At 37.8% G+C, this 26,779-nt stretch overlaps 1 protein-coding gene across 1 annotated transcript; it reads right to left on the bottom strand.

The window, feature by feature from the left end:
* Positions 1–4,993: 4,993 nt before the first annotated feature.
* ST8SIA3 (ST8 alpha-N-acetyl-neuraminide alpha-2,8-sialyltransferase 3) lies at positions 4,994–25,949 on the bottom strand (the record flags this gene model as incomplete). Its single annotated transcript, XM_081318749.1, has 4 exons — positions 4,994–5,276; positions 6,499–7,056; positions 21,566–21,688; positions 25,771–25,949. The coding sequence occupies 4 exons, from the start codon at positions 25,947–25,949 to the stop codon at positions 4,994–4,996; spliced, it is 1,143 nt and encodes a 380-aa protein (XP_081174875.1).
* Positions 25,950–26,779: the final 830 nt, after the last annotated feature.

Here is a 26,779-nt window from a genome sequence, read left to right as displayed (position 1 = left end):
TCCAATAGGAACAATGATGTAATCCAATAAAGCTTCAAGGAGTGGAAGGGCTACCAGATAAAGGCTGCAGAAAACCAGACAGACATTAGATGGCAGAAGAGTAATGCAGAACTTCTGCTTCTTTGCTGTCATCTAGTGTCATCTGAAATTTTTGCTGCTTAAATTTGACAGCCCTATTCAATTTCAGCATTCAGCATTCGAAATGGGAAATTGCAGAAATGCCCAACATCTCACTGTAAGATAATTCAAAATTCTGAAATATGGAGCATAATGGACATCTTAAGACTCAGGGGTTCTATTCTGCTCAGCCAAGTGGCTTAGGGATTGGACCATCACTTCTTTGTAATTCACATCCATGACCTCATCGGTTGAAGAAATGGAAGGGTTTTGTCCCAGGAAGGTTTATTTTTTTTCCTCCTTTTGGAAACAGTGCTTGAGAAAAGACCAGACTGACCCCCAAACTTCTACCTTGCTATGTGTAGAGAACCATGGAGATGGCCTTGGATAAAGAATGTAACAGTTAGCAAAGATGAATGAAACCCAGAAAGGGAAAAATGCTTTAGAAAAAAAAACTTAAAATGACTCTGTCTTGACACCGTGTAGTACAAGGAAGGAAGGAAAATGCTGTTAGGCTTTCCAGGATCTTGCCAGCCCTTTGAGATATGCCAGGTCAGAAAACAGATTCAACAAGAACTACTACTAGAACTGTATATACAGAGAGTTTGGGAGCAGGCAACCACTAATCACCACTACCATCATCATAGCTAAACATCTGTCCCAAAGGTGCTTTTTCAAATGGCAACTGGACTTTCTTGTTTTTCCTTGAAGACGTTTTGCTTGTCATCCAAGAAGCTTCTTCAGTTCTGAGCTTCAAAATTTCAGAACTGAAGAAGTGTCTTGGATGAGGAGTGAAACATTTTCAAGGAAAAACAAGATAGTCCAGTTGCCTTTTGGAAAAGCAGCTATGGGACAACCATGACCTGGATGACTGAGAAATCTCTACAGACATCTGACTAACTGTGTGTCCAACAATAATAATGTCACCTGATTTGAGAGAGAAGATCAAGGAAGCACTGGAAATAATAAAGCAGCAAATAACAGCTATAGCTGAGAAGGTCTGTAAATATGAAGCTTGAATTGCACATTATAGGTAGAATTTCCAATTTCAGTTGAATCAGAAACACTTCTATCCATCCATCAATGCAGAGAGAGCAATGAACTAGTCAATACCTGATGAAGAAACAGTGGAGTTCTAGGTGTAAATATGGCCCCACCCAAAGAAATACAGCAAGAATGCAGCTTGGGTAAAGGAGGAGGATAAGAATAAAAAAGAAGCTAAAAGTGAATTAATTTGTAATGCAACAGAAATAATGGACAAAAGGGCAAAGAAGATTGAGGATTGGTCAGCATCAGATGAAGATAAACTATGATTTTTGGTTGAAACATTTGACTGGTCTACAACCACTCATTGGCAAGCAGTTTAATAACTAACTACAAGAAGGTGAAATTGAAGATTGGTTAACATCTGGCAAAAAAATATCTCATAAGATCCAGCAAAAGAGGCAGCACCAGGCGATTACAGGCCGATTACCTGCTTACCAACAATTTTCAGATTACTAACTGATGTGGTAGTTAATACAGTCCCACACTATTTAGTTGAAAACCAGCTCTTTCCACCTGAGCAGAAAGGAAACTGCTCAAACAGCAGAGAAACAAAAGATCAGCTCCTAATTTACAAGATGATTCTGGAAATTGCATGAAAAGAAACACCAACTTGAATCTAGCTTGGACTGGTTACAAGAAGGCATTAGACTCTCTGCCACATGATAATCAAATGCCTAGAAATAAAAGGAGACAATAGAAAATATCAGCAGCTTTGAGCAAGGATCAATGGAACAATGGAAGACACAGTTGCAGGTTGATGGTGATAGATTGGAAGAGGTTAATATCAAGAGAGGAATCTTTAAAAGAGATTCACTCTCACCACTATGGTTTGTCATATTCATTTAATTGATTCCCCTGTCCACAATACTGAACAAGTCGGGCTATACTATCAAGCATCTGTCAAGCTATTTTACTTCTTTACATGGATGGTCTGAAGCTGTATGGAAAAATGCCATCTGAAATAGAACCACTGTCTTAACACTGTCCAAGCTATATTGTATATATTGTCCAATAGAGTTTGGACTGGACAAATATGCCACCCTTACTCTCAACAGGCCCCCAGGGGGAGGGCATTCTCAGTGGGTGCGCCAGCCCTCTGGAACAGCTTACCAACCGAAATCCGGATGGCCCCCGACCTCCGCACCTTCCGGCGCGAATTAAAAACTTATCTGTTCCAGCAGTCTGGCCTGGCCTGATAACTCTAATCTGGGGTCCCAGCTTGTATTTTACTATTGTTTGTTTTCACTATTGTTCATTCTGTATGCCTACCTTATTCTGTACACCGCCCCGAGTCCCTCGGGAGAAGGGCGGTTTATAAAAACAAATAAATAAATAAATAAATAAATAAACAGAGAAAAAAATAGTGAAAACTGAAGGAATCAAGATACCCTATGAAATAACATCCAGAGTCAGGATGAAGATCTCTACAAATACCTGGGCATCCTTCACACTGACAATATCAAGCACACTGAAGTTAAGTGGAAAGTACTGAATACATCAGAAGAGCAAAAAAAAAAAGATCTTAAAGACCAAACTCAGAGGTGGAAAAGCCACGAAAGCGATTAATATTTGTGTAATTCCAATCATTAGATACCCAACTGGAGTAGTGGACTGAATGCAAGCTGAACTAGGAACTTGGACAAGAAAACCAGAAAAATAATGACAGTGAATCATGCCTTCATCTGCTTAGCAATACTGACACTCCAATACTGAGCATAGGTGCATGTGGAATGTTGAAAGATCACAAGATAGCTGAAGAAGAAAAAAGTGCATTTGAAGAATATTTGAAAGACTGAAGAAGCTAATGTACCATGAAGGCTTACTGAATACTGAAGAAATCAAACTAGCCTATAAGAAAGACCAAATGAAGAGCAGAAAAGAAACATGGTGAAGCAAATTAATATATGGCCAGTGCAGAAAAAACAAACAAACTACTAACAGGTCAAGCAGATGACAACAAGACCTCATAATAGCTAAGAACAGGAAAGTTGAAAAAAGAATCAGAGGGGCTAATTCTGGCTGCACAAAACCACATCTTAAGAACAATTGCATATAAAACCAGAATTGAAAAGACAGCAACAGACACCAACCCTGCCTCTGCCAAGAATCTGAAGAAACAGTGGACTACTTAGCTGCTGCAAGAGGATTGCACAGGCAGACTACAAACAACAGCATGACAAGTAGCAATAATGGGCCATTGGGATAGCTGCAAGAGATACCACTTGCCTGCAAGCAAGAACTGGTGGAACCACAAAATAGAGAAAATAATAGAAAATGAAGAAGCTAATGTGCTCTGGGAAATTGTCTGAAATTCAAACAGACAAGTCTACCCCAGATTTAACAACTGTTGATAAGAAAGACAAAAAAAGTCTGGTAGTCAACATGGCAGTACCTGGAGACAAAAGCAGAATAAAAGAAACAAGTGAAGAAAAGCACAAACTACAAAGACCTGTAAATAGAAGTAGAGCAACTTTGGCAAAAGAAAACAACAGTAGTACCCATAGTACGCAATAGGCCCCTTGGGTTCAATTCTAAAACATCTGGAGCCCCTTGGGTCCAATTCTAAAACATCTGGAGCATCACTTGAACACAATCAGCATTGACAAAATCACCATCAGTCAATTGCAAAAGGCATCTTACATCCATGACAATACCTTTAATTATTAAACAACATCTGCCTATCCCAGCTCTTTGGGAAGGACTCATTAGGTGGACAAAAGTGCCAGTCTAAACATCTGGCTGCCAAACAACCATAATAATATAGTAATACATTCATGTTTTGCTAAAGGCTGCCACATTCTTTCTCCAAGACCATCTCTGTAGTTCTGTACAAATGAAAACATGCAAGGTAAGGGGATTTTTGTTTTAAATTTGCAGGAGATAATTGGCAGGTCAGAAACATGCTGCTTTTATTTAAGCAAACACACTGTGCAAAATGATGGTGTTCTTGCACAAATACCACGCGCACAGAATTATTTTTATACTGATAGTGCCACAGGACCATATTAGCTACTTAGTCTGAATTGCACTGATAGTAGCTTGAACAAGTCGTTTCAACAGGAGATCTGAAAAGAAGAAACGTCTTTGAAAATTGGGTCAATGGCCAAATTGCTATTTGAGTATTCAGCTGATCATCCGTGCCATATATAGATGCTTAAATGCATGGAAAATATTGTTGACCTTTCCTTGATTTTGATCTCCATAGAGAAAAACTAGACTTTGGGAACAATTCAATCATCTCTTAATCAGGAGACATTCTCAGTGATCTTAATAGGCCTACTGCCTATTCATACTGCCCTAAACCATCATTCAGTCCAAACATTAGGAAAAATTCTCATAAATCAACACTGGCATGTTCTACTATGAATAGCAATAGCATAAATTCACCCCTTCCCCAAAGAAATCCAGAAACAACAATAAGCTAGTCTGAATAAGCAAACACAGAAGTTCTAACCATTGATAATGTTTGCCTTTTTTTTCCTTTCCAGAATGTGAAAAATATATGACTATGAAAATACTTTAATATTCTTGGCAGCATAGCTAAGACATTCAAAACTTTTCTGCTATAAACAGCCCGGATTTTCCTACTTCAGGAAGATAAGAAATACTTCTGTCTTGCAAAATTGGCAAAGCCACTCTCCTAGGCTTTGAAAACTGGTAATAATAAACGGGAGACCACTCCAGAATTAAACGCTTCCCCGCCTTATTCCCACCAATGCCTTTCCTTTTAGAATTCTGCTTTCAAAAATTGCAAATTCAGTTGGGGGCACTTTTTCCCCCCTTTAAAAAACAACAGCAACAATCTTTTGGCACTTCAAGTATGAAATCCTTAGGCACAGTGGGATAAAGTCAGTTTTGCAAGTCCTTCACCGTGCATTCGAAAGAGCTGCTGGAATTCGGCGGGCAGCTGATGGGATTCTTGCCATTTCGTAGTAAACTTGGTTCCTTTCTTGTCAAAATAGTGGTAAGGAAGATCCTCTTTATTGTTTGGGTTGAAGCCAAAGGGCCAAAACCCGTACAGGTGGATTTCATCACAAATCGCGGATGCAAGGGTGTACATCAAGATACCTGTGCTGAGTCGCTTGGGAGCCAAATGCTTGTTTTTCCAGTACCTGCAAAAGAAGAATCCATAAAGTATCATTATTTTGGGGAAATCCTATTTCACATTCATATTTTTTTCTGAGGTTCTTAGATGCTTTGGCAGAGCAGGGCCTTTTTGGTGGTGGCAATTCTCAAAGTTCCTCTACAGAAATATCCACCTATCTCCTGGCTTCTAGCTTTTAGTTTTTTTATTAAATGTATATGCCGCCTGTCTCACTGTCCTGTGTGACTGGGTGGCTTACAATATTTTAAAAACATAGATAGAAAAATGTTAAAAATGTTAAGATTAAACAACAAGTAAACTATTATTTAATAATATGAATGTAACATATTTTCAATTATATTACCAAGATAGTTGTGGTGGAAATGTGGATACCGTTATCAACCTTTTTTTTTGTTTTTTATAGTTTATTTTTATTCTTTTGCTTGATCTTGTTGGACATCTTTATATACTTTTTGTTTTCAATAGAAATGCTAACTATTAAAATCATTTCAGTGTTATTGAGCTGAAGAAGCTTCTTGGATGAAAAACAAAAGATTAAAACAACAAAGTCCAGTTGCCTTTTGAAAAAAAAGCACTTTGGGGACTATAGTTGTTATCATCTTTGTTGATAATCATGGATGATCATGGTTGATGATGATCATCTTCATTCATAACACAGTGGATTCCCTCCTTATTTATTAGCCGATAAGCTATCTGAACAAATCAAGATTTTCACCTCTGTACTGCACTGGGATGATCTTGGGGATTTTCCTTGCTTTCTAGTCTTTCCTATTTGAAAAGCAGAGGTATCAAATTAATTGATTTTTTTTAATGCTTCTTCATGGTTTTCTTTATCGTTGGATGTATTAACTAAGCATTTAATTTTTTAATTAGTTCCTTCTTGCGTGACACTTTCTATAAGGTGCCTCAGAGGCTCTTTTTATATGAAGAAGCACAGAATGAATCCAATAAATATAATAAGGCAGCAAGTCAGATGCCACTGGCTTTTTCTGCAATTTAAAAAAAATTACTGGTCTACTCTATCTTTTGAGGCTCACTTATAGTAGTTGTTTCTTCTGCGATCTGTTCAGATCCTTTTTAGTTTCTCAGGTCGGCAATGTAAGCGAAATGCTATCTGGGTTCACAAAGTATCCATCCTCCTTACAACTGCCATAATTTGAATATCCTTTGGTCACACCGAAAACAATCTAAGCACCAAAAAGTTAATGATGCACAGCAGCAAATCGCACCTGTTAACATGTTGCATTATATTTCCTGGCCAAGCCAACTGGACTTTTAATTGTCCTCGATGCTCAATAAAGAAGTCTACCAAAGTTCTGGTAATAGTGGCTGAAGTATGGAAGAAAAAAGCTGGAATCCAGAGAATAGCTCCATCCAGCTTCTTCAAGCTTAGAAAAAAGTTATTGCGATCTTGAATGGTCAAGAGATTGTTGTAATACTTCTCCAAAATGCTCGGGTTAAAAGTGGTGATGTTGGTTTTCCTTCCAACATCTTTCTGGAATGCTTCGGTGGGTGCAAAATTGCAACGAAAAACAAAATCGTATTTGTCTATTTCCTGCCCGCACTGACTCCCAAGAAGAATCCCACTGTTTCCCACAACGGCGCAAATGTTGTAGTGCTTGTTCTGAATCGGCGACGCATCTGGAAGCAACAAGCGGAAGCTATTGCTAATGGAGAAGACGTACTTATGGCTGGAATAATCATAATGCATCAGCTGTCCAATCCGTACCATGTTCTTTGTTAAAGAAAAGTTTTTGATCACATCCACGTGCTGAAGGATTTCTCGTCTAAAAATAATAATAATAACAGATAAACAGTGACAATGCATGGTCTCATCTGAAGCATCCAGTTATTGGCAGTGTTTTAGCATTAAAAAGAAACATAGGGTCTCAAACCGTTCATATACAGGCAGTCTTCAACTTATGACCACAACTGAGCCCAAAATTTCTGTTGCTAAGTAAGATGTTTGTTAAGTGAATTTGGCCACATTTTAGGACCTTTCTTGCTACAGTTGTTAAATGAATCACTGCAACTGTTAAGTGAATCTGGATTCCCCATTGACTTTGCTTGTCAGAAGATCACAGAAGGTGATCACTGTATCCTGGGTTGCTGCAACTGTCATAAAAATGAGTCAGTTGCCAAGCACCTGAATTTTGATCACATAACGATGGGAATGCTACAATGGTCATAAGTGTGAAAAACAGTGATAAGTCACTTTCTTCAGTGCTGTTGTAACTTTGAACTGTCACTAAATGAATTGTTGTTAAATCGAGGACTATCTGCATTAGGTACAACGGATGGATTTGGTTGGTTTTTTTTTCAAAAACAGATAAACTTTTAGCATAATGTGCATTTATATTTTTTAATAGATGAATCAACCACTACTAGGAAAGACTTTAGTTTGGGGACCCTGATTTTCAGTTTGATTACATTTCAGCGTGATTCTAACTATATTCCATTTTGTTTTCTCCTGATGAAACAAACAAAGACATTCCAATTCTAATTCCTTGAGTAGAGGCCCCCCCACCACAAAAATCCCATATACACATGTCCACAACTGCACAGTCATCCCAAACTCCTGTGGCAAATAAAAAATAATAAAATAAATAAATAATATCGATACAGATACACATTTAAAAGCATATAGACAAATTAGCAAGAAGGAAACAAACCAACCAACCCAAAGAAGCTATCAAATACAGACGGATAACTATCAAGCCTAAAATAACCAGTAGATCTAAAATATAAAATGAGCACTATATTCTAATACACCATTAATAATTTAGAGCATATTTCATACCAAATTCTAGTTAAGACATGTCCCTATTGTACAGCTGAAAAACTTTAAATAATAAGCAACCTCTGGGCTGTGGCCCACTAGCAGGCCATGAGCTATTTGCAACTGGGTCATGGAAACGGGGTCAGCGCGCATGCACACACACGCACCCCACTTGCGCAAGCAGGTGAGCGTGTGCATGCACGCTCCATTTGTGTGAGCGGTGGGCACGCTGGCATGCCCTTGCACAAATAGAGTTGTGCGTTTGTGCTCACACAGAACCATCCCTCTCTCCTCCCCCTCCCCCCCATTCTGCAAAGCCAGAAACATTGGGGAACTCTTGTGTGGACAATGTTAGGAGCTGTGGTGGTGCAATAGTTGGAATGCAGTATTGCAGGTAAACTCTGCTCACTGCCAGGAGTTCAATCCTGACAGGCTCAAGGTTGACCAAGCCTTCCGTACTTTTAAGGTCAGTAAAATGAGGACCCAGATCACTGACAGCAATATGGTGATTCTGTAAATCGCTTAGAGAGAGCTGTAAAGCACTATGAAGCGATATCTAGATTTAAGTGCTATTGCTAATGCTATTAATTAGATTAAATGAAGTGGTATCTAGATCTAGTGCTATTGCTAATGCTATATATCAGCTTAAATGAATAAATTCTAGAATCCAAATTTGAGAAGTATTATAGCACATTTCTATGCAAAAAATCATAGTGCAAAAATGGTTTCCAAAGAAGACTGAAACCTTTTAGATAACCAGTAATTCTAGGTGTTGAAACATCCTTACAGTTTAATTACCTTTCTATTCAGGGGACTAGAGATCTTTTCCAATAAAAAGTGCATAAAATCCTTGTAGTTGTTATCATATACAATGCCATTTCAGTATATTTGGAGGGCATAACTGATCACATAATTTAGGGCTGCATTACTTTTCTGAAAAAGAGTGACATAGACTGGATCTATAGTTTTAATCTTCTTTTATCCTCCCCCAAAAAAGCATAGATCTGGATAAGGAAATGACCATAACATTAGGGATGAAGCTATTGATTTCCTAATAGAGGCTTTATTAGGTTTACCTGAAAGTGGACTCCTTAAAAATCAGGTGTGCAATCTGGTATCAAGAGATCACCACCAATACTCAGTTGTTCTGCCCTTGTTGGACTCAAAGCCAAAGACGACACAGTGAAATCTAATTTAATCCAGTTCTTTATTTGCTTACACCTAACAGACTCTTGCCAGACTAAAGCTATAATCATCTAACTTGCATTCTTAGTTTTTGAACTTCCTTTTTTCTTCATTTCACAATTGCTTCTAGCTTTAAAAAAAACTGCCACAGATGTTGTTTTAAAGTCCTCGTTGTCTTTCATTCATTTGCATTCCTATTCAAATTAATAGTATGCTTAATTAAACAAGTGTATTAGGCTAAGCTGCAAAATATCTTTTAACTATTAGCACATGACTTGACTTTTAAATATTGCCTAATTGCACAATACTTAACAATTATGCAGCAATTTAAATACACATCATAACTTATTACTTAATATAAATTCTGTGTTACCATGAAAGAAGATCCATTTTTGCCTATTTATTAAGATGCCATATCTTGAGAAATGATTATTCTATTTATGTATGTCATTTAATTTATCAGACTATTCACTTGGTTTGGCATAGTTCTTATTTAATTTTTCATTCACATAATTTTTTGTCTCGTTTTATCAAAGGTGCCCATCTTAGAGCCACTGGTTAAAGACAATTTTGTATGTTGTAACCCTGGATGTTGAAGCTGTGTACCAGGTGGGAAGACAGGACTTTAATCAATCATGGCTAGATAGGGCTAGTTCTAGGATTATGGAGGCTCTTAGCCATGGTACTTTAAGTTCCTACACTCAAGGATGAAAAAAGAATAGAAGGAATTATAAAAAAGGAAAGTCAAAACTGAAGTTTGTCTTAGACTCTCTGATCTTCTTGGATGCTAAAGGCCAGGTGGAAATGATTCCATTGCGAGTCCAATGAGGTCTGCTGGCCTTTATGACTAGGCCAGGGGTAGGCAACCTTGGCTCTTTTATGACTCGTCGACTTCAACTCCCAGAACTCAGGAATTCTGGGAGTTGAAGTCCACGAGTCATAAAAGAGCCAAGGTTGCCTACCCCTGGCCTAGGCAAACAGACAATGTTCCCACTCCCTGGACCTGGCTCTGGTGCTGAATGAAGGTCAGAAAGATACATTTATTTATGTATTTCAATTTGTAATTGTCCAATTTCCAATGACTCTGAGTGATTCACAAGAAACCATAAAAGAATACAACAATTAAAAACAATGCAACAATAGAAGAGGTGAAGAAGACAGAACCAGGCAGCAAGGAAAATACACTTTCTCCTTGAAAGGGACTTACACCCATCTTAGCCAAGGTCTTCAGGGCTCTCTGAAATGTTAGTAGGGTGGGAGGGAAATTTTGTTCCAGAAGGCATGCTCTGAGCCCAGAGAAGATGCACTTCTAGACTTCTGATTGAGGGCATTGTTTAACTGAAGGAATTCAGACATGCCAGCCCTGTCAGATGGAATTGGCTGTGCCAATACTAGAGGAGATTTTTCTCAATTGTCTTTTCTCTTTCTCTCTTCACTGCCTATAATATAGACCAGACATGTCAAACTTGCAATGTCACATGATGTCACACGACGTATCGGAACTTTTTCCCCATTGCTGGCAATGGGGTGGGCGTGGTTTCCTCGTGACGCGTCCAGCCCACGGGCCGGCAGTTTGACACCCCTGATGTAGACAGTGAGCTCCTTCATCTCTCTTCCCACAGTGTTATAATACCATCTAATGAAGGGGTCTTCAAAGGTGGCCCTTTTATGACTTGTGGACTTCAACTCCCAGAATTCCTCAGTCAGGCACGCTGGCTGAGGAATTCTGGGAGCTGAAGTCCACAAGTCATAAACCTGAAACACCATAGTTCCCTGATGCCTGAGTTGTGCCATACAATTTCAACAAGAAGACACCAGTGCCATGATGTCGGTCTGCCTCTGGGAACTTCCAATGAAATCACTGAACTGCTTGGCATTGATGTCTTGCCAATTTGGAATTAATCTGAAGAAAAAGATTACTTTTAGGACCTCCGCAATGTCTTCATTCAACCAATTTACCAAGAATATAAAGTATGTGTGTGCAGGATTGGAAACTTCTATCAGCTCAATTTCTGCTGTTGCTTAGTGATGGGATGCTCTGGCGTCCATTAGCATTTGAACATGTTGTCTAGGAATTCTGGAAGTTTTAGTCCCAGAGGACATAAAGTTGAGGAAGGATGGAGTAATGCAGGGGTCTCCAACTTTGACAACTTTATGCAGTGCTTTTTTTGTAAAAGAAAAAGGTGCCGGAACTCACACATGTCATACAACCTGCCTTGCCTACCCCACTAGGTTCCATCCAAAAAAGGTGCCGGAACTCCGTTCTGAGCGTTCTATGAGAAAAAAAGCCCTGACTTTATGACTTGTGGACTTCAACTGGCTGGCTGAGGAATTCTGGGAGTTGAAGTCCACAAGTTGTAAAGTTGCCAAGGTTGGAGACCCCTGGAGTAATGCATGTCATTAATTAACAAAGAACTAATCTGAAATTGATTATTCCACAGAAGTAGGCAATCTCGGGAATACATTCGTCTCCCCCCAGAATAATTTTGAACTTCACAGAGAGATAATGCTTAGAAAATAAAAATGGCAAGTATTTGTAGTTTGAGATTTTTATTAGGAAATTATTTCCCACCAATACAGGTAAATTGTGTGGGAGCAAGAACTATTTTACACACCTATTTCTCAAAGTACACAAAAAGCAGTTACAGCTGTGTCAATTTATGAAAAAATATCCCAACTCCAAATGCCATTTTAGATGTTTTTTGAACTGCAAACAGATGGCTGAAAAATCTGCTTAATATTTTTTAGATTTTTGCTTATTCCCCTACTATTAAAGTTAGCCATATTAAAGAATAGTTATGGAAATCTCAAAAGCTTGTATATTGTTTTGCACAGTTTGGTTAAGTCCAATAGAATTGGATTTACCTGATATAATGCAATTATAGTTTTGGGATCATCCTGCAAATTGAGAATTTTAGATTCTGGAGTTTTTCCTTTTCCTGGGAGAAGGATAGTTTTCAACTCCAAAAAAATCAATTTATGTTTGTGTGCGTATTCATTGATTTTTTTAAAAAGAGTGTAGTTCCTGGCTGCCAAAAAAGGCTACTCACCTTTGCATTAAGTAAAAAGGCAGTTGCTTCTCAAGCTTACTAGGGGAACTTTTTGACTGAGAACTAAGTAAACCTAGATTTGTTCCAGTGAAACAACCTGCCTCCAGAAGTGGTGAATGCTCCAACACTGGAAGTTTTTAAGAAGAGACTGGCCAGCCACTTGTCTGAAATGGTATAGGGTTTCCTGCCTGAGCAGGGGGTTGGACTAGATGACCTCCAATGTCCCTTCCAAGTTATTATTATTACTTATTACTAAAACCTAACATTTTGTCCTTGACATTACTATGGCATTCTCTTTTTGGCTATACACCATTGTAGAAGATTGTTTCACTCATCAGTGCTAATATTATGATTCTTTACATGTAAGGTAAATAATTAGACATTAGATGGAATTGATAATAGGAAATGCTGCTGAAATTATTAGCCTTATAATTTAACTCTCTAACCTTATTTTCTAGATACGTATTTGCTCTATCAAATCCTCAGCTTCTCTGGTGCTCACACCTTTAGCAATAGCAATAGCATTTAGACTTTATATACTGCCCCATATGGCTTTAGAGCACTGTCTGGGCGATTTACAATGTCACCATTATTTGCATATTGTCACCAATAGTCTGGCTCCTCATTTTACCAACCTCAGAAGGCTGGAAGGCTGAGTCAACCTTGAGCCCCATCAGGATCGAACTGCAGGCTGTCGGCAGAGTTTTCCTGCAATACTGCAGTTAACTACTGTGCCCCCAGTACTCGCTTTGCTAAAATAGAACTGATACAGAATGAGTTAAAGACTTTCTCCTTCTGATGCTTGAAGAAGTGGTGGGTTGGAGATGACAGAAGTTGGAAACCAATAATCTGCATTGCCCCAGGATGAAAAAAGTTGTTTATAAGGACAACTGGTAGATTGCAAATTGCACAGAGTTCCTCTCTGATGAACATTTAGTACAAGCAGGCTGATGTGCTTGTATTGATTTTTGATTTGCATGTACGACATAATAACTCAATTGGAATACAGGAACCAGTGTTATCCCAGGTCAGCACTGTTTTACGCTGACCAAAGTGGTTTCTTAGTTTTTCAGGAAGGATTTTTTCCACCCTTCCTGGAGATGTCAAGAGTTGACATATTTTACCATTAGACTATATCAATCCCCCACCTCAATCTTTAAGTCTTCAATTCCTCAACAAAACTATGTGGATTAATTTGAAATCTAAAATGAAAAGAAGTCATGATAACTACATTTAATAATGCTTTTATAATTAATTTAACTAGTGCTTTCTTTGCTTCATTTTCCTCTGTTTTTTTCATTATTGATATTTAATCAAAGTTTTACTTCTAATATAAAATAATATAGAATCAAATAAGTACAGCAGGGGTCCCCAACCCCTGGACCATGGACCGACACTGGGCTGCAGCCAGCCAGAAACCAGGCTGTGCAAGTGAGTGAAGCCCCATCCATGTACATGTGGGATCCAGACAGTGCATGAAACCACGTCCCCCTGGGTCCACGGAAAAACTCCCCTCCACGGAACTGGTCCTTGGTGCCCAAAAAGTTGGGGGCCGCTGAAGTACCCTATTTCTCTATGTCAATAATATTAAGACATGTCTTAGCAAAAAAATAACCTGTGTGGTAAAGGATTCCTTAAATATAATATCTGGTTTCACTGGAGGTTTTTAAGAAGAGATTGGACCTAGAATGCTTGAGCCAGGAGTTGGAGTGAGAATTTAACTAGAGTTGTAGAATTCTGTTATGGAGTCAAGGATCGGAGATAAAACAAAACTCATAATTCTTTTTTTGGTAGTATAATGTTTATATGTTACTATATGTAGTCCTCAATTTACAACCATTTGTTTAGTGACCAAAGTTAGAATAGCACTGAAAAAATGACTTATGAACATTTTTCACACTTATGACCTTTACAGCATCCCCATGGTCATGTGATCAAAATTCAGACGCTTGGGCACTGACATGTATTTATGACAGCTGCACTGTCCTGGGGTCATGTGATCACCATTTATAACCTTCCCAACCTTATTCTGAAAAGCAGAGTCAATGGGAAAATCTATATTTGCTTTATGACCAAATGATTCATTTAACAACTGCAGTGGTTGACTTAACAACTGTGGCAAGAAATGTTTTAAAACAGAGCAAAACTCACTTAACCATTGTCTTGCTTAGCAATAGAAATTTTGGGGTCAGTTGTAGTCATAAATTGAGGGCTACCTGTAGATTAAGATTGCTAAAGATTACCTTTTGATGAAATGTTACATGCATGTTCTAACTGTCATCAGATTGAATCCAATCATGCTTACACAACAGAACTTGAATCTGGAAATTGAATCAACTGGAATAAATTAAGTTGATTTTACTAGACTGAATCCAGGTACAGATAATTGTTTGGAAGATGCTCTGTTCTATAAGTCACAGACAGATGGAGTAGACATCCTATTCATATATAAGGATAAAAGAATGAATAATTTACATTTTCCAAGTGTTTTCTGGCTTGTGAAGATGGATTATTGACACCCATGCTTAGAAACGATTGGAGGGGATGTATTATGGAACGTGGTCCAAGTTAGATTAAAAGTACTGTTAGCACAATTTCTTTTACAATAACATTATAACTAGGATGTTATAGTATTTGCTTCAAGAAACACTTTTCTTCATGCCTAGCATACAGCAAGACCACTTTGCCCTGTAATCAAGAAACCAATGTAATTTTCAAACTCTGCTGGACGGTGAATGAAACGTCGTTTTGAATGGAGCTGCAATTTGATTGCTACACAATTTTGAGAAAACCTTTTCAATAAAATAATAATATCTTCTGTTTCAGGAGGCAAGAAAGAATTTGGAAAAAGGAATTCCTTCTGCTTAAATTGCTTGAAGAATAATGGAGCTGAAGTGAGCTTTTCCAGTATTATAACTTGGCCTCTTGAGCAACATTTGTCTGTCTATCCTTTGCAGACGCAGAAATCTTTAATATTCAATTTGGGGAACATTGAGAATATTAACATTTTCCCTAAAGTAAATAAGCCTAATAAAAATGCCATTAGGGTTTGCATTTGCTCATCATAAGTAAACAACCTGGTTCTGATATAATTACTTATTTGCTATATTCATCTTCCTCTTGATACTGAAGGGTACAACTTGTTCCTATCCCAAAATTCTGCAATGTGGCTCAAGAGCCTTTCTAAAAGTGGAGACCACATTGCTTTTTAATGAGATAAAGGGGTAAAGCTTTTAGAAGAACTAAAGTAGAAGTACTAGAGTGTAGTGCTACACTACAATATATGTAGTTTTTCACTGAAAAGTAAAAGAAGCAATAGATATAATAACACAGAAGCTGTATTATTGTGTTTAATGAACTCAAGTTGAATTTAATGTAAGTATTGAAATATATAGGGTTTTTTTTCTACATAGGAATATTGAATTGAAACAAGAAATATCTCCTTATTTCTAGGTTGGATCAAAGAGAAATCTAATCTAGAATTAAGCACAAATTTCCTATTTGTGAGAACAATTAAGCAGTGGAATGGCTTGCCTCCAGAAGTTGTGGATTCTCCAACACTGGAGGTTTTTAAGAAGAGATTGGACAGCCATTTGTCTAAAATGGTATACTGTCTTCTGCTCAAGCAATGGGTTGGACTAGAAGGTCCCTTCCAATTCTGTTATTCTTTATTTCTGTCCTGGTTTCATTCATGTCTCGGTCTTATCTCACCTTCAGTGCATGCCCTAACAGTTATAAAAAATCAAGTGCATCTGTTGGTCCATTAAAAGTTGTGCAGACCTTAGAGTATAGAAATGTACTGTAGCTGTGTGATGGAAAAATATATGCTATATCTGACATCAATATTATTCTTAAAATCTGTCTTAGTGTAGACTCTTCCATTTTTCCTATAACATCTAAGACATCTTTCCTTATGTCTTTTGATGACTTTTTCCTTGAAAAAAAACAAACCACCCAAAGCAAAGAATCCTCCCTGAGGAGAGAGGGAAGGGGAATTTCTGCACCATTCTCTCAGGAAAAGAAAAGTGGCAAATTAATTGCTTGGGGGAAAACAGAAAATTACAAGATTAATTTGGAATCAATACATATATATATAGCTTTGAAATTTGGGGACTAAAAGTGCTTTTGAGATTTTTTTGTTAAAAAAAAGAGAGTTGAAAAGCTTGTAATATAAGTTTGGATTTAAAAAGCTGGAAGACAGCATCAATGACATCTAGTAGCAAGCCACAGCACTACAATTTATTATGTTTAAGGGAAACTTGGCTTGAAGCTCAGACCCAGATAAGACTTCTGTTGTCCTTGGAAACTTTCACTTTTCTAGACTTCAGCTGGGAAAAGGGGAAAAAACTCTTGGGCTGCTTATCTGTGTGACAGAGATGATAAACTATTTTGAAACTGGCCTGCCTGGACCACGAATATAAATACTGACTTTTAGAGTTGTGTCGTGGAGGTATTTACCTGTAGAAGAAACATACATTATGGAATGAGATGATGGAATACTTTGGATTATAAACCTTTGACTGATGAACAACTTTTAATTGCTTTTTTCTCTCTGGACAGAAAGAACATGTTTTTCATTGGACAGAAAAAACTTGAGTTTTGCTTATATTTGCTTAGGGGAGGCTTAAGGATGGATAACTTGGAGCACAAATGACAATTGACTGAAACTTTTTAAATCCCTAAATAGATTGGACTATAGAAACCACATATAAAAACAAAATGGATCTTCTATACTCAGCTTTAAATGGTAAAAAACCATCTCTAACACTTATCTCCGAAGTCTCCAGCTTGACATATCAACAAGAAAATGTTGACAAAGCTCAGAAGGAAATTCTTTGTATGTTAAAATTAATACAAGAGACAATTGTCTTAGCTCATGATGAGACTAAAAATAACACAAAGGAGATAAAAGAACAATTTTCTAATCTAAATCCAGAAAATGACTATAAAGAAGGAATTAGTAACTCAGAAAATAGAAGGAAAATTAGAGGAAGTGGACCCAAAGTTGGATGACTTAAAGGAAGGAATTAACAAACAGACTCAGACAAATGAAGAATTAGAAGATGTAGCAATAATACCAGAAACTGAAAATACATATTTCCTGTAAAGATCTCAGAACACTCTTGAGGATAAGGAAGAAGAGCCAATCGAATGGAAGATAAAGCTGTTGGGAAAATTGTGGGAAATTGGAGAAGGAGGAAGGCTGTTCAATGAATATTAATGGGCTGAGCATTCTTCCAAAAATACCTTAACCAAATTGTCTTACTTATTCCAAACAATATACATAAAAATAGAGGAAGAACTACCTGATGATTCAAAGGCACTGACTTGGAAAGTTAGTTGGCAAAGGAAGAAAGCTGGAGTAAGATTGAAGACAATAGAGGTCCTGACCCATTAGATGGCATATTATACTATTAAAGAGATGTTTGAATATGGCTAAGAGAATAGATAACTGTTAGAAATAGAAGTGCTATTAGAACTAGAAAGATAGGATTTATAACAAGAATTTTACATTTTGGTATGAAAAGGGAAATATGAAAATGCTAAGAGGGTTTGAACAAGGGAAGCCATTGGTTGCCCAAATATAATTTATTATGAGAAAATTATAAGTGATAGAGACACTTTGAACACTGTTGGGAAATTATTTTTTTTTTAAAAAGCGTGAAAAACAGGATATTGATTGAACAAATGAATATTAAGTGCAAATGCAATTAAAATGTTTTGGTTAGAAAAGATATTTTAAATTGACACTACTGATATTACATATAATATTAGAAAAATGTAACAAAGATGCTGGTATTCAATTGCATATGTATTAACAGCAACAAAAACTGTATTTGCTCAGTATGGAAAATGTCTAACACCGGAAGAAGAGAGGAAGCACTGGATGGTGTAGTATTGTATCTAGATTGAGGAAGTTAATATGTACCACTGAATTACTCATGAAGCCAGACAACATGCTGTTTATTAAGTACTTTTGATTGTAAAACTAGAAAATTAATAAAATACTTATACAAAAAATAAGAAATGTATCATTTTAAAGCAATTTTGGAGGTTGTGCACAAGACTTAAAACTTCTATTTTTATTTTTGCTGGATGCTTAGTATTAATATCAAGAAAGATCTGTGCAATCCCTCTTCTTGCACTTCTTCCTGATTACCAATTCAAGACTATCTTACATTATATAGTTCCCGATACAAATCCATGGTCAGAAATAATTATAATTAGAACTATAATCTTATTCTCTCTCTCTCTCTCTCTCTCCACCCTTTATCCACTCATTACTTTATAAGTAACTCAAGGTGGTGAACATATCTAATATTCCTATTCCTATTCCCCCACCCCCACGCACAACAACATCCCTCTAAGGTGAGTTGGGCTAAGGGAGAGGGACTTGTCTAAAGTTACTCAGCTGGCTTTCATATTTCAGAGGACTAGAATTCATAATCTGGTTTGTAGACCAACATTTTAACCACTGCACCAAACTACGTTGACATACATTATGTTAATAATGTTATTACAGATTACAAATTACATGTTACGCACACACATTAACTATGTTAACATATACCAAGCATATTGAATTTGATATAACAGAGTTTGTATTTGAAAGCCAAACTTTCTGCTTTATCTGTAAAAGAAAAAAGCAATATTGTATTTATCTGACAAGGCTGTCCAATCTTACTTCCAAATAATTTAGTTTTAAAATGGAAAGATAGCTCAGATTTAATAGCACAGTAATAGAGGCAGATGATTTGGGTTTTTCCCCCTGCATAATATTTATTTTGTAGTGGGTTATTTAAAATACAATTATCTTCCTTTCAGATAATCATGAGGAAAAAAAATGGGGAGAGATTTCTTTTAAGAGTAATATAATATGAACTGCATTGAGTATTTAGGAAATTTTGTTGAATACTGTACATGCTAAGAATGATGTACTTTTTCTCTGTTACCCATAAATAGAACAAAACTTCAATTATTCATAATGAAATTAATATTCTTTGTAGGAAGTGATATTTCTTTTTCTTTTTGAAAAATCTGGTTTGGATATAACAGTATAAAGAAAGTTGCGGTAGGGTTCCCTGGAAATAATACGGCATTGTGATCCTCTTGATGGAGAAATTCTATAATGAAATTGAAGCTAAATGGACTGTTGCTTCCTTAATGAAATTTCAGATTGTGTTTGTGTCTGTCCTATAAAGAATATTAGAATGGAACCTGAGTTGATAACATGCTTCACCCAAATTCCATTGTATTTGTTTTCCATTCCAATTTTTAAAGCTATGTAATCCACCGTCTAGCTTCTTCTCAGTGCAATACCAAATAAAATGTAATCAAATCAACCGTTAACATGTCTACTCTTCTTACACAGAACTGAAGCTATTTCCATCCTATTTTATTTGATTTGATTCCCATCTCCATCATCTCCAAAATTGTATTTAAAATAGTGCAATATTGAAACAGCTTGGTTATTTCAACAAAATAGGTAATTTCTAGCTAGGTGGAAATCCATATATTTCACTCAACATGGGTGGCTGTAATCTTGGCTCTCTGTTAGCTAATGACTAACACATTATTACAGAGATTTAAAAAATGAATAGATTACAAAGGAATGGCTCATATTTCCTATATTCCCTCTCTTTGAAAAAAAATTGTCCTCATGGTATTGGCAGCTAAAGGGCTGTCTGCTAATGGAAGTGTTTCTCAATCTAATATATTCTAGTCGGTTTATTGTTCAGCTCATATGGCACTGTAAAAAAAAACTTATCAAGTTTCTTGGTATAAATAGTGTTTAAAGAGTCTGGTTATAATAAAACCTGATTTTATGGCCAAAGTTAACCAGGATCACACCTCTACTTTCTGCTGAACAATAAACTGGCTAGAATAGATTAGATTGAGAAACACTTCCATTACCAGGGATCCCTGCCAGTTAATCCCAGAATCTGCCACCACAGTTTGACCAGCTACATTGTCATGCTGGCAGAAACATCGAAAAAAGAAAGCTACGGAGAAGGAGGTAAGTTATGCCAATCCTCCAGACAACGTCTCTCAATTTTGGCAGCTTTAAGATGTGTGGACTTCAACTCCCAGTCTACATGATAGCTGGGGAATTCTGGAAGTTGAAGTCTGCACATCTTAAAGATGTTAAGATTGAGAAACCCTGCTCTGGACTATTGCTTCCTAGAGAGTTCCAGTCCTAAAGACTGAACTGAGTTCTCCTTTCAAACACCTCATTCTGAAACAATAATAATTTCAATAAATGTAATTCAGACTGGGTAGCCTTCTGCTGCTTTGGCAAGTTACTACTAAGCAGTGCTTTTTTTGTAAAAGAAAAAGGTGCTGGAACTCACACACGTCATAAAACCCGCCTTGCCTACCCTACAAGGTTCCATCCAAAAAAGGTGCCGGAACTCCGTTCTGAGCGTTCTATGAGAAAAAAAGCCCTGCTACTAAGTATCTAGCAACAGAGACTTCATTAAGGCAAATTAATTCTCTAGGAATTGGGGATGTGACATGCGGAGGAAGCATGCAATTTCACTCTGTGCTATTGCTATAGTTACTTGTAGTTCTTTCCTTATATTATACATATATTGCATTCATTCTTTAATTGCCCTGCAGTTGCTTCACTCTATTTGGTAGTATTGGTCTACACTGATGCATTTATTAGGCACATTGTATCATACTATCCTGGGACAGAATAGAAAGCCTAAAACAGAAGTCTCCATTGGTTTAGAGCAGAGTGGGGGACGATGGCCCTTTTATGACTTGTGGACTTCAACTCCCAGAATTCCTGAGCCAACATATTGAATTGAAGTCCACAAGTCATAAAAGGGCCATCATTCTCCACTCCTGGTTTAGAGTCTTTGTACAACCCGATCTCTTTTGAATGGACAGGGAGAAATATTGCTAAAAAAAAAAGAATAACGGTAGCCCAACATCTTGTATATTCTTGGCAGGAAAATTACAACCTCACTTCATATTAATACACCTTGGCTTAATTCATATAATTTAAAACAGCAAGATATCCAATTCAGTGTCCCCAAATGATCCCTTCATCTTTCAGGCTCAAATGACTTGAGAGATAATTAGTGCAGACATAGAAATGCATCTCAATATTTGGGACATTTATTCCCTAAGACACTGATACAAGAGGTTGGATATTTTTTGACAACTTTCAAGGGCACAGTTGTCTGTTGCCAAGTGGCTGTGCTTAAAAGGGTGGATTTGCCTCAAATCTAGAATCATCCTGAGCCTAGCATCACTTGTCACTTTTTTTCTCACCTTTGTTGTAAGAAAGCTGTTCTGTTGAATGTCCACTTGGGCGATTTGTCCTGCACCTCCTGATTCAAGGAATTTGTGTTGGGTACAAAGGAAGGATCAAGGAACTTCAGTGCAAACTGTGACCTAAAACAGTTCACATATTTATGCAATCAGTGAAAAGTATTTATGACATTAAGGGCCAAAGTAAGGATGTTATCATTTCTACTCACTCTTACCACCTCTGTCCATTAGAAGAAGACATTCCCTGATGTATGAGTCTCAACATCTAAACATGTTCAGATAGGTGGAAATTACCAACTCCTTTTCAGATGAGCATTTGTTAGAAAGGCTATTTTTCTATATGGAGGAAGGTCTTCATTCCCCAGAGGAAAATACAGGTAGTCCTTGACTTACAACCACAACTGAGCCCAAAATTTCTGTTGCTAAGCGAAACAGTTGTTAAGTGAATTTTGCCCCATTTTATGACCTTTCTTGCCACAGTTGTAAAGTGAATCATTGCAGTTGTTAAATTAGAAATATGGTTGTTAAGTGAATCTGGCTTCCCAGATTGTCATTGTTGGTCAGAAAGTCACAAAAGGGGATCATGTGACCCTGGGACACCACAAACATCATAGATATAAGTCAGCTGCCAATCATCAGAATTTGGATCACGTGACTGTGGGGAACGCTGTAACGGTTGTAAGTGTGAAAAATGGTCATAAGTCACTTTTTTCTGTGCTGTTGTAACTCCAAACTGTGACTAAATGAACTGTTGTAAGTTGAAGACTATCTGCATTCCAAATATTATTGCCCTTCTTACAGCCCAGCTGCCAGGAAATACATTACAAATAGGTTGCATTAGCTATAAAAATTGTATGCTATGACTGGAAACAGGATCAGAATAGTTTAGCAATTCAGTTTCTAATTCCTGAAATTGTAACTGGAGACACCGTCACCTGGATATGTTTTAGGGGTCTTCTTTTTCCTGTAAAATGGATACTTTATGATTCTGAGTATTCCACAGCACTTAACCAAACTTTATTGATCTCCAAAGAGCCCAGCTGGTTAGTACTTGGAAGAGAGACAACTATATGAGTCCATGGAGGTTAGACTTTAAAAGTTTACATCTATCTATCTATCATCTCTCTCTATCATCTATTGCAAACGACTTCTATAGTGCTGCAGTTTTGACCTGTTCTCCTTCTTCTCTAAGTTCACTTTTTAATCTCTCTTTTCAAAGACCCAATATTTCTTCCATCTAGTTTTCCATGAGTATCTGATCTCTAACTGTATGTTCTCTACTTTCAGGCTCATTTTTGTTTAACACTTCCTCATTCTGTTTTTCATTTCACTGTCTGGTTTGTTCTCTTCTTTGCAAGACTATGTTTCTAAGATCCCCTCTGTTGTGGAGCTTAAACACATCATCAATTCTTTGAATGTTCACTTGTAAGCACCTAAATTGAAAGCATTTATGAACATTATCATTAGGAAAACTCGTCCCACTAAACCAAGGATTGGAGATGTTAAGTGATTGTCCAAAGATAAACAAGGGTTTAAGCTGAAAGGAACCCCTGGAAAATCAAGAGGGAAGGCAAGAAATGAAGCTACCAAGCAGCTAAGTGGTGAACAGAAACATTCCAAAAAGCAGAATCATATTCTGTGACATTGAGCTACAATTTCCATTATTCTGTATCAGAAAGTAGAGATTGGGAGAAATATAACCCCAATTTCTGGTACCTTCCAGATTCAGGAACATAGGATTTCTCTGTTGTTGGATGATATTTACACAGCAGTTTCCAAAAAATTGGTTCAAGCCTATAAAAATTACAACTTTTCTAAAGGTTGTACAACATTCTTTGATTTCAATGGAATGTTTACTAAATTTTCATGAAATGCAAGCAAAATGACTATTCACAGACATCACTTGCCTTTATGATGGTAGCAACCAGAAAAAGAAAAAACATAAATGAAAACCTGTCATAAAAATGAACTGAACTGATTATGAATCAACAATACATTTAAAATAAAGTTTGGTTCCATAGATATTTCCCATAAACATTTATGGGAAACTGAAAATTATATGAGCACTTTGGTCAAAAATATGGGATAATATTAGCCCTAATATAAAATAATACATGACAATCCCAGATGCAAACATTTTTGTAAGTCTACACATTTATGCAAAGATCATATCTGATGAGTTATATGAGAATTTCAAATTTTCTTTTTAAAAAGGGTAGGCAAAATATAGACTTCCATTTCTTACTGAATCATAGCTCCTAGAGGCCTAGACAATCTGTTAAATGTAGTTCAAACATGTGGTGGACCTCATATTTCCTATTCTTAATCAAAACATCCTCTAGTCTGCATATATTTTTTCTAATTTATTCATTTATCTGTCATGATTGAGTCAATATTCTTTAAAATATCACTTTGCATATATGATAACTTCTCCATTGCAATTCCATAAGAAAAGGAAATAAAATTATTTTCTCTTGTCCTATGATCTGAACCAATGCATTCAAATTGCAACAAATCATATCCTAAATCGTAAGAAACAGTCTTAATAATTAGGATTTCAGTTAAGTCTGAGAATCAATTTCTTGATGGTACCAGCTATTAGACAGTGAACAGACTTAAATGGTAGTGGTCTGTCTTCCATTTAAAAGATATATAACTGCATATTCCTTCCATACCCAGGTGAACATGAAATGGGTCTTCCATATTATCCTTATGATTCTATCAGCCTGTAGAAACCTGATCAGATATTTCTGATGAGTCTCCATGACAAGGAATGCTCTGTACAGAAAATGTACAAGCTGGGCTTCCCCAACTGGCTGAAGCAAGTTGGGAGCTGCTATATATTTGGGAGTCACTGGCTTGGAAAGGGATGCTACAGTAACCTATGGGTTAATGATGACTATGAGATGGCTTATATGTGCTAGAGTCAATGTTAAGATAAGAGAACGGAGAAGCAGTTTCCCAACAGTTTGCCAGCAGATTCCATAAAGATATAAGGAGTATTGTAAGCTTGGTATTGTTTACTTTGATTGGGCACAGTAAGCTTACTAATAGGTGGCATCTTTCATTCCTTGGGACGCTTTAAACCACTGGGAATAATATTCAAATGGAATGTTTTAAACCCTAAGTGCTCAAAACCATGCCAAATCTTCATGGGTCTGAACCGAAGAGCAGAAAACAGAGGTGCGATCAGCACCATGGACAGTGGCCTTGCTACTCATGCCTGGCTTGCGAGAGGGTTGCCGCCTTCTTCCGCTTTCGGCATCTCTGCCCAATTTTAACTCTTCCCAGCCATAAACACAGGGCGGTGGTGCGGAATGTCAGAGACGATTCCCCCACAACGAGCGTGAGTGGGCGGGTGGTGATCCACTGGCCGAGACACCCTCCCAAACTGCCTTAGTCTAGGGTACATTTATGTCTGGCCTCTGGGCGTCCAAGGAAGGCGAAGAATGAAGAAGCCTGAATTATTCTCAAGCCTGGCTGGAACCACCCTCTCCCCCCACTCCTAAATTTCTGGCCTTTGGCTCCCCGGCTTTAAACGGGAAAACCAAACACGGGGGGAAGCGCCAGCGATTCGGAAGGAAAAGTCAAACAAAGGAATCCGCCGTCTTCTCCTGCCCGGTTTGATAGGGAGAGTCCACACCGGACCGGGAGCTGCAAGGAAGGCGGACGGGAGAGGAGGAATTGCGAGGGAGATTAGAGAACCCCCATCGCTTTCCCTTCCTCCGCTTTGCTCATTTAAAAACTGCGTATCTGCGATTCCCCAGCGACAGGGAACACCTGGATCGTCTTCCCCTTCTACGGCCAAAGAAACAAGGCGCCTGCGCCATTAGTCCGTCCTCCGTCCGGAATAAACATGAACCGGCCAAACCGTCAGCTGCCCATCATATTATACATCTACCCCCCACCCCACTCACCCTACCCCACCCCATCCCGCTACCCCCGCCGGCCACTGATGCAAAAGCTCAAAGCTGCGCGGCCCGATCGATTTCCACACAAAGCATTTTAAAGGAGGGGGTATTGTACGGACGGCACAAAAGCCAGAAAGGGGTAGGGGTGTCCCGGAGCGTGGATTCAATAATAATATTCCCCTCTCCCCTCCCCTCAGCTTGCATACCCTCTACCATCTCTCCAGCATGCCTTTCCTCGGGGAAGGGAGGAGGGGGAAGGGAAGACAATCTATGTATAATTTGACAAGCACTCACCTAAATCCGGCATGGAGCATGTACATTCTTGGCACTCCCGTGTTGGCATATTTGGGAGTGGTGAAGATATTGTCTTTTTTCAGGGACACGTAGCTGATCAAGGACAAAATCAAGAGAGCCACGCTGACCATCACTAGCCCCAGAACACTCACCACTCGGACCATCTTGCAGCTTCTCATACCTAGGGCGGGAGGGAGGGGGAGAGGGAGAGAGAGAGAGAGAGGGGGAAAAAAAAGATAAACCCTGGGTTGTGAGAGCTACATTGGAGTTAACACACCCAGAAAGGAGGGATGGATGGAGCTGATGCCTGTGTGCTTGAGTGTGTGTGTGTGTGTGTGTGTGTGTGTGTGTGGCTAAGAGCTAAGGAGGGGGAGGGAAAAACACATGCAACTAAAGGATTAATGCACAGTGTACTGGCACACAGATGCACATGAGCTCAGGCAAATAATAATCATAATGCAATAATGCTGGTTAAGATCCAGAGTGTTCAAGAAAGAAACTGAAGGCTTTATTTTACCGTCTCAAGAGCAAGCTTTGCAGACTAATTGCAGGACAGCAAAATTCATCATGTAATAAACAGCACTAAACATTGCCCTTATAGCAAAAAAGATAAAACCATTTACCATTGATCAGCGGCTGTAGCAAAATTCCACAAGCTGACTATAAGCAACGCCATGACTGAGTTGCTAAAATTATTTGCCAGACGTTTGGATTTAAATGCATTAAGAACAACTGGGACCAACAAGCTGAGAAGATTTTGGCAAAGAGTGGGCTAGGAACTTATGGGACTTTAACATTCAAACAAGTCTTGTTCATAACATGCCTAATATAAAAGTTACTGAAAAGAAGAAAGTCTAGTTCATTGATGTTGCTATACCAGGTGATGATGGGATAGAGGAAAAGTAATTAGGGGAAAAATGGCAAAATATTGAGATTTGCAGATCGAAGCTGAATGCTTATAGAAAAAGAAATTTGCTGTTACACCAATTACGATTGGAGCGCTTGGAGT

This window comes from Vipera berus, assembly GCF_964194415.1.
Source record: "Vipera berus genome assembly, chromosome: 2".
In the NCBI taxonomy this organism is placed as follows: domain Eukaryota; kingdom Metazoa; phylum Chordata; class Lepidosauria; order Squamata; family Viperidae; genus Vipera; species Vipera berus.
Note: the sequence above shows the minus strand (reverse complement) of the source record. Positions and strands in the feature narration are given on the sequence as shown.